Source organism: Adiantum capillus-veneris, chromosome 23 (genome assembly GCF_014529385.1).
Source record: "Adiantum capillus-veneris isolate H3 chromosome 23, ASM1452938v2, whole genome shotgun sequence".
Lineage (NCBI taxonomy): Eukaryota > Viridiplantae > Streptophyta > Polypodiopsida > Polypodiales > Pteridaceae > Adiantum > Adiantum capillus-veneris.
This window is the reverse complement of record NC_140953.1, coordinates 54,927,269-54,936,580: the sequence shown is the minus strand read 5'-3', so window position 1 is coordinate 54,936,580 and position 9,312 is coordinate 54,927,269. Positions and strand designations below refer to the sequence as shown.

Here is a 9,312-nt window from a genome sequence, read left to right as displayed (position 1 = left end):
CTTCACTATTTCATGATTCTAAACACGTGATTTTCTATTTCTAAATTTTATGTGCTTTCAAAAATGATCATTCGTTGTTTCGATGTCCTCAATTTCATGTCCAGTCAATCGGTTGTCATTTACTATTGTCGTCAATTTCATGTATTTCGAATCGTATTAGCCTTTACATTCCCGACAAACTTTTGCAGCAAGGCCCACCAAGCAAGATTAGTTTACCCTTCCCTTTTCCTTCATTTGATTTTCCTTCTCCAACATGAAAGCATCTTCGTTGATTTTATTTATTTTTGACATTTTTAACTTGTTCACCTGACGCGATGGCCAGGATTTGAACCGGGGAATTGAGGAAGGCCAATGTTCGAAGACGTTCGTGCTCTCTACTTCTTCTGCGTCAGAGCTCTGCTGCTTATGGTTGCTCTTACTCCCTCTGATTGCCTTGCAGGATGAGTTCGACTTTGGCGGTGACGAAGCTGAAGACCCCAAAACCTCAGCGGGTGGGAATTTTGTCCTTTGTGTGTGTGTGTGTGTGTGTGTGTGTGTGTGTGAGTGAGAGAGAGAGAGAGAGAGAGAGAGAGAGAGAGAGAGAGAGAGAGAGAGAGAGAGAGAGAGCTACCTTGGAGATAGGCCCATCCTTTTTTTGTCACCATTTTATTTGGCAAGAAATTTTCCTGACTTAGAAACACAGGTGGGTGCTTGAATATGAATGATGAAACACACAATAAGAAGGTTATGCGATATGATTGCTTGGAGCCAATAATTGTTTATATGACAATGTGGACACTTAAAGTGATAGCGTAGGCCAAAGAAGAAAGTTGTGACCACTGACTGATCTTTCTTTTTGGCTATGCAAATTATAAAAAGAGTGAGAGGAAGTACATGGGCTGCTTTTGCATGGGTGGCCATCCTCATCTAAACGATTCTATATGCTTTACGAGCCTTTATAAGGACCTGTGGGCGTTGGTTTACGTAGCTCTAGCCCCTATAGTGTACATGTCACTCGTAAAGAAAAATGGAAGGGGTGCTAGTTTTGGAACCATAGCATCTCATCGCGGTTCACTTTATCTATTTGTGTCTTGAATTGGAAAACGTTGTGTTATCGTTTGTATGGATTTTTGTTCATAAGTAGTGTGCTTGTAGGTTATCGTGATTGCTTGCCTCACAACAATTATTTTTATAGTTACATGGGGACAGGTATGGGTCTCGCGGATGTGAGGAATGCCGGGAAGGGCCAAGGGATGCATGTTAGAAAACACTTGCTTTGTGCAAATTTAATATTTGACATATACTAAACAACACTTGGAGCTCAAGATTGCAAAGTAAAAGTGGATTTTGCACTCATAATACCAAAATATGACACGTGGTAAGAATGCGCGCATGTTGATCAATCATCATACTGTTAGGTGCAGCGGAAGTGAATGTTGAACTTTGCTCAAGATGGGTGCTCCAAACTGTGCTCAAGGTTCCTTTTACTTACGGAAGTGAGAGCCTTCCGTTCCTTTAGTGAGAGAGTGCAATGGACACAAACAAAGTGGTGAATACTGTGAATGAAGGTGCATGAGTCTAAGAGATAGAGAGAGAAGAGAATACGACACCGGAGATGTTGTCAAACCCTCCTCCAGAGCGGTCTACTATTGATTGCACAAATCTCTACAATGCTTTGGACTTGCCGACGATGTCAACGACGATGAGGGCGATGACAAGACGGGCTGAAATCTGAAAATGCTAAGGGCTGAAATTTGCAAATCTTTATCTGCTGAATTCTGACTCTACGTCGAGGACGATGTCGATGACGACAATGCGACGACGACGCGTTGAAAACGCAGATGCTGAAATCTGTGTTTTCCGGGCTGAATCTGTAAACTTCGATGGATCCCACCGTGCGGCAAGGAACTGCTGCGGGAAGGTGAGATCTGCGAGGTTCAAGACTTGTTCTACCATGTCTAAGTGCTGAAAACTGAAAACATTGGTGCTTGTGTTGGTTCCGTCGCGGTAGATCTGCAAAACGCTGAAATGCTTGGTAGATGCAAAAACACTAGGGCTGAAAATGGTATGGCTGTGGATAATCTGCTAACGCTAGGAGTCTTCTGCCTTGTTGTCGCCAAGCTGTTGCCAATGCAAAAACGCTGGCTGATCTGGTCCAAAAACGCTAGGTTTATGCTGTGGAGCAAAAAAGCTAGGCCTCTTGGATTCTGCTGAGAAGTTACCTGTTGAGCGAGCCTGCTGCCTCTTCTGCCAGAAAGTGCTAGCGCTAAATTTGCTTATATACAAACTTAGCAAAATCGCCCTACCTACTTTCTAACAAAAGTCACTTAAAAATAATAAGTGAAAAATGTCAAAAATAGGGAAAATAGGTCTATGCAATGTAAAAATGCTCTTGATGGGATCTGATGGGAATCTGATGGTCATGCTGTTTGCAACCAGAGGATATGCATCTAATCTAAGTATCTGGACATGCACGGTCTACGAACAGACTCACAAAAGTGCCAGATTAGTTCCTATTCTAGACTGACTTGACTGAACTGAACCCTGATCATGCTGTAGCTTGTCCACTGACACATAGGGTTGGATGTGTTACGTGACATCCCCTCCTTTTCAAAGTGAGGTACTGGTACCGAACTGTATGGCGTTGAGGGAGACCGCCAATAGCATCCGGAATCTTGGAAGGGACTCTTTGCCGGTCCACTCTGATGTGTGGGTCGTGTGGTACTTGAATAAAGGTCTGCAACGCTTGCTTCTTTGGGCCGCGCCGAAAGCGACACAAAGTCTTCTGTGGCTCCTTCAATGCTTCAACTTCGTCTAGAGTCATGCTTCTTCCTTCTTCAAGAATCTCCATGGTTGAAAATTCTTGAAACCATTTTCAACACAAAACCATGAACATACCTATTCCATGTAAAGTGATGGAAAAAAATCTCGTCTTCCTCAAAGATTGTGCATGCAATGTAGATGAACAAATGGACAGAGTGCCAAACCGTTCACCACACACACGCAAACAATGAGATCGAATCATATCTTTTTGATCTAAAGTAATCAACTATGGCAATTCACAATGGAAATGCCCATGCTTGGTGCTCATTTTTCTTGTGCTCTTTCTACAACTGTATCGTGCCAAGAAAGAGACATGGAATGTGACTTCCTTGAATGCATACTTTTCAGCTTTTCATGAACCATCCGCATACATCCGTGCTCATTCATGAGTGAATTGTGCTCAACGTACAAGATGGCATGCCTTTGGAAAGGGATCACATAGAGACGGTGATTAAAATACAGGAAAGCGTCATGAATGAAACACTCGAACAATGCGTGCTGGCGAATCATTCGAACACATAGTACTTCCTGTAAAATGAAACTCAATTCCTTGAATAGCTAAGTGAACAAGGCGACAAACGTGTGCAAGAAAAGAGTCCATTCCTTCGGCAAACCCAAATCCCAATCGTCAATATAGGACTCGCCTCAATCTTGGCACTGTTCACTACATCATCACTAATAACATCATATTCAGATCTTGGATCAAACATCTTTACTACATCATCACAAATAACATCATATTCCGATCCCAGATCAAACAACAAAATCACTTGCACTGTCACAAACTAATGACATGGCATGATCCGGGGACATAAAATGAAGGAATTTTCAAGTTATAAGTTGTTCCCAACTTATTGCCAATTGCCGAGGGGCCAAAGGGACACAAAGCAATAAAAAATTGCGTAGAAGCTGGCTGACGTGGCTGGCAGTACGGACGTCCCGATCTGCGCGCTGACGTGGCTTGCTGTACGGAATTCCGCGAATTGCGTTGGTTGCTTTAGGCGCTAGCTTTTGACACGAGATGCTTTTGGAATTTAAGCTTTTCATGTAAACTGCTTTTCCAAGGCCAAGGGCCTTTAAATAAGACCCTAGGCTCTCCCTCTGGCTCATTCAGAGCTGACGAGCCGGTGAGCAGCAGAGGAGAGCCAAGGCAATTGTACTTGCTTAATTGTTAATACAAAAAGAAATACCGAAAGGGGCACCAGTGTTTGGGGCCAATCTCTCTTGGCACGGAACTACGTCGGGCCATGTTGACTTAATTTAACACTCATTTGATTCTGTGAAGTGTTTTAAGTAAATCTCTCTCTCTCTCTCTCTCTCTCTCTCTCTCTCTCTCTCTCTCGTGTCGCAACGGATTCTAGACTTGGGGTGTTCAGGTTTGTTACAGTGGTATCAGAGCTCAATCGATCTCTCTTCTACTAGAAATCCGATCCCTTTTCTCGCGGCACACATGGATTCATGCAAAAATCAGACGACTCCTGCCACCTCGGAAATGGGAGGAGGTACGGAAAATTCAAGCGGATATGCAGCGCACGAGTACGGACCACCTCGGCCTACGGAGTATCAGCTCATGGAGATGCAACGTTAACAGCAGGTTGATGAGTGCGCAAAGCAGATGCTCCAGTTTGCAAAGGATCCACATATGCCAAATTTTTGACCCGGCACCCGATGGATGAAGTGCATACTCATTGGCAGAAAGCCATCGAGTCTCCAATAAAACCGGTTATCAAGAAACCTCCTACTTCAAGGATGTTCACTGAAGAAGAACTTATTGATGTCGTCGAAAAACGTATCAATCAACTTCTAGACACGAAAAAGCCATCAAAGAAGCAATTGAAGAAGCGCAACAAGGGGACTGACTACCTTGGATACTTGGGCCGTCAATCTTCTTTTGCAACTGCACGAAAACAGAAGAAGCATATACGTTTTGAAGGACTACCCAATTCTTCTTCTTCTTTTGACAATTCTTCTAGCTCTTCCTCTTCCGATTCGAGCGAGGAGGATAGAAAGGGCAAGAAGCGAAGCAAGAATCCAAATTCTGGAAAAAACAAGAAAAAGGCAAGGAAGATCAAATTCCGGCTAGTTTCTGACAGTTCTAATGAGGAGTCATCCTCTGACAGTTCGGACTTCGATGATCACATGTTTTATGCAAAGAAGAAACACTTTTACAGAGCCAACCAGCATGATTTTCTTGAAGATAAGGGCAAAGAGACTAAGGAATTCAAAGAGGGTGGATAGTCAGTCAAGTTTGAGTCCTTTTCTGGATTCTAAGACGCTCCCAAGGCTTAGCTTTCATTCAGCAGTTTGATATAGCATTCTCCGGAGCGTGCTACTCAGAGCACTCCAAGATGAGGAGGGTAGCATCATTCTTGAAGGGAAATGCACGAACATGGTGGTTCACTCTTCATTTGAGGAGAGAAGCTCCGACTAAGTGGTTAAAATTCAAACGGTTCTTCATTTCTTCTTGGTTGACTTAGGAGTACGAACGAGATGTGAGAATTGCTTGGAACCATCTTCGGATGACCAAGGGTGACACTTTGGATGTATATTGTGAGATTTTGGGATTCTTTTCTTACCGACTTCTTCTATTAAGAAGGTCACTTTCAAAGACCAAATCAAGCGATTTTGCTGTGGACTTGCCAAAGAGATCCGAGATTACTGCCTTGAGCAGAAGTCCGAGTCTATACAACAACTGATGGGACATGCTAATCGCGATTCTCGATACATTCGGGTAACCTGACTTACCCCACTGATGAAGTTTCGACACCAGGGACCGCACAAAACTCGACAAATGACAATAGAAAGAAGAAGTTCCAGAAAAAGAAGGATGCACGACCCCGATTGACTGAGAAACAGAGAGCAGACTATCTCAAAGAGGGGAAGTGTTTAGGCTACGGGGAACAGGGACATATCTCGTGAAAGTGCCCAAAAAGGGCACAACGAGGACAATCAGAAGGTAGGCCAGAGAGCTCCAGAGCAGCAGAAGAATGTGGCAGAAAAGGCAAGATAAAAGCAGGACTGGTACCAGATTGTATGGGGACCGGGCCCGAGTCAGATGGATGAAAGCACAAAACTTTGCTGCGCATGGGACAAAGTAAAAGATCAGGAAGCCCTTATCTTCTTTGATGGAGGAGCCAAGGCCAACTTTATTTCACCTGAATTGGCGGCTCCACTTGGAATTACGTCCGATAGGATGTGGCCACCGGTGGAGGCAGTTCTAGCGGCGCCCGAACGGAGCCTAGAATGAAGAAATCATGAACCAAGTGAAAGGACTTCTAGAAAAAGGTCTCATCCAACCTATTGTTCTCTAGTTTTGTTAGTACTAAAGAAAGACGGATCTTGGAGAATGTGCATTGATTACAGAGCTCTTAATAAAATCACCATCAAGAACAAATTCTCTATCCCAAGGATCGACGATATTCTTGGATGTTTTCACGGTGAGAGTTGGTAGTATAGATTTATGAGAAGGAGCTATTGGCAGTGATCCATGCTCTTACACAGCGGCGACACTATTTACTCGGAGCCAATTTCACAGTTTTTACGGATCATTAAAATTTACGCTATTTCTTGTCACAGAAGCAGCTTTCGAAAAAGCAGATGCAATAAGCTAACATCTTGTCACAGTTTCACTTCCAGATTGTCCATGTTCAGGGACATACAAATTTAGTGGCAGATGCATTGTCTCGGAAGCCCTTAGTTTTGGCTATTTTTGTGATTCATCACAAAAGCTTCGAGGATATGGTTGACCAGTACGCTATAGATCTTGACTTTGTGGATATTTTTACTCGGATATTACATAGCCTTTGAGGGAAAAGGTCTTGACAAAGTGTCATTGTCCACCTTTTACAGGTCATCGCGACATTGATACCACCGTGAAGGGTGTAGAGCGTTACTTCTATTGGCCGAGACTCAAAAAGGATGTGTGTTGCTAATTGAACTATTTCTTATTTTTAATGATTAATTTCTTTTTATGAAATTAGGATATTTTATTATGTGCACTAAGAACTGTTAAAAGATTGTAGCTACAGGAACTGCCATCAGGAACGGACAACTCTGATGTGTCATTTGATGGGTGACGGTAAACATCGCGAAGGAGTTTCCGTAAGTTCGGTGGAAAGGGCCGGGTTATGAGTGCCCTTGATGCGTCACATGATGGGTGACGGGTGCATCAGTAAGGGGGCATCCCGTAGACTAAGGAGGAAATCCGAACTGAGTAAGAAAATACGCATAAGAACGCAAGCACAAGAATAAAGATGGGTTCAATGAAGCTTTTTACGAAAAGCAGGAATAATCGCGGGAAGGCAGACGCTTTCCCGCAAGGAATCTATGTTTGCATTGCATTCGTGCATGTGGTTGCATCCAGGGACGCCTGGGAAGTGTTGTGAAATGCATTGGTTTTAACTTATAAGGTTTTATTGAGTTTTTGGGCAGGTTCAGACCAATTTTAAAATATACCGGCCGCCCACTTAATAAGTGGGCAGTCACTTAGAAGATAAAGCAACAAAACCGGCTAGCGAATTCTCTCTCCCTATTTCGGGTAGAACAGCGCAGAAAAAAAAAAAAAAAAAAGGCCGCGATCTCTATGCGAGTAGCTATTCGTGTCGTGGCCAGGGAGCTATAAAAGCACCACATGCCCTCACTCAAAGGGGGTACCAACGTCAGCAAGAGAAGACTCTGCTGCAAGAGATCACGAGACTACGAAGCACGGAAGTCGTTTTTTTCCGCGCAAGAGCGACAGGTATCTATTTTGGATTCGCCATACGAATTGTTGTTGCGTGTTTGTGTGGTTTGTTTTGCAGGAATCTCCCGTCTTACGGGAAGGCCCTTCACGGGAAGTACGGCTTCACGCCTAAGTCACTTACGGGAAAGTACGGCTTCGCGCCTAAGTTCCTTACGGGAAGGAAAGGCCTTGTGCCCAAGCCCTTTACGGGAAAGTACGACCTTCGGGTCTAAGATTATAGAACGGAGGGGTTTCCTCGGGTTCTCGTGCTTGTATACGAATTCTCCCTGAATAAAAGAATACTCTTAACGGGGGGGGGGGGGGGACCAGCCCATCTTCTGGTCCCCAATACTGTGTCGATCTTCTCCCTTCTCTCACATTTGCAAAGTATTTTAATTTTCAGATTTTTAAGTGCCCGTGTACGCTCCCGTTTTGTGACAGTGGTATCAGAGCTTGGACTCCTCTCTTTCTCTGCAAAGAAGGACGATTCCGGGAAGAACCATGTCGAGCCAAGGGAGAAGCGTTGAAGAGGAGCTTCAACAAGTGCAAGCTCAGCTTACGGAGTTGCAACAAATTTTACTGCTGCCAGACGTCCAAAAGCTTTTGGGCGGAATGAAGTAAACGAATGGAACTGATGCAGCCAAGCATCCAGACAACACTGTTGGCGTGAGACCACAGGAGGCAAGAGAGAAGCACGTGCCGAGGTGCACAAAGGATCTTCGGATCGGAATGAACGGCCTACTTCAAGGATAGGCCAGGAAAAAGCGCTCTCTCTGCTAGACGAGAGCAAGGACATCTCTATCTCATCTCCATCTTACTCTCCTGATTATACTTCTACTTCTCGATCATCTCGTCAGAAGAAGGAAGCAGCTACTACCGCCACTACCATACATCAACCTAAAGATAAGCCTCGATTCAAGAAGCAAGGTCGCAAGTCTCAACATCGCATGAGAGTCTTCAAATCAGGCGACAAGGACATCAAGTTCGAAACCTACAACGGATGGAGAGATATCTCCAAAGCACTGTCCTTCATCAGACAGTTTGAAGTCGCCTTTACCAATGGGCACTTCACAGAAAAATCCAAATTACGCCATGTGGGGATGCACCTCAAGGAAACGGCAAGTAATTGGTTGTTAGCCAAGATTCTGGAAGGTTCTCAAACCAGAACTTGGGAGAGCTTGAAATCTGAATTTTATGAACAATTTCTTTCGCCTGACTTCGAGCAGGACATACGGAAGGAATGGGATTGGCTTGCCCAGAAGGAACATGAAAGAGTAACGACTTATGTGGACAAGTATTGGTCGGTTCTTCTGAAGGTCACTCCCTTCATGAAGATTGCCGACGAGGAAAAGAAACGAAAGTTCGAAGCGGGTCTCCAACCGCAGCTTCGAAAGAGTATGAAGGTGTATCCACATGATACTCTTCAGAGGATGATGGAGTCAGCAATCATTGCTGAGGATTTGCACTCAACTGGGATGCCTAGAAAGATGGAGCATAGCACTTACCGTGCAAGACAAAGAGGGGTCTACGATGACCAAGGGGGCCAAGGAAGAAAACGTCCTCCATCTAGAGACGATCATTCTAAGAAGCCAGAGGGCACTGGCAAGCGAACTAAGTACCTTTCTCCTACTCAACTTCAAACTCTCAGAGAGGAAGGAAGATGCTTCTACTGTGGCGAGAAAGGACATATGAAACCGGACTGCCCGCTAAAGCAGCAACGGCAAGAGCAAGCCTCTACGAGGCAAGAGAAAGCAAGGAAGGAACCCGCACCACCAAGCTCGAACTCCATT

The 9,312-nt window shown here is 44.4% G+C and overlaps 1 protein-coding gene across 1 annotated transcript in view; it reads left to right on the top strand.

Moving 5' to 3' along the window:
- The first annotated feature begins 267 nt into the window (after positions 1–267).
- Positions 268–9,312, top strand: part of FIP37 (FKBP12 interacting protein 37) — a 101,241-nt gene continuing 92,196 nt past the window's right edge. Inside the window, exons 1-2 of the mRNA XM_086497686.1 lie at positions 268–363; positions 440–491. Coding sequence (XP_086353812.1) covers positions 352–363; positions 440–491 — 64 coding nt within the window. The 5' untranslated portion in view covers positions 268–351. The remainder of the gene's footprint in view (positions 364–439; positions 492–9,312) is intronic.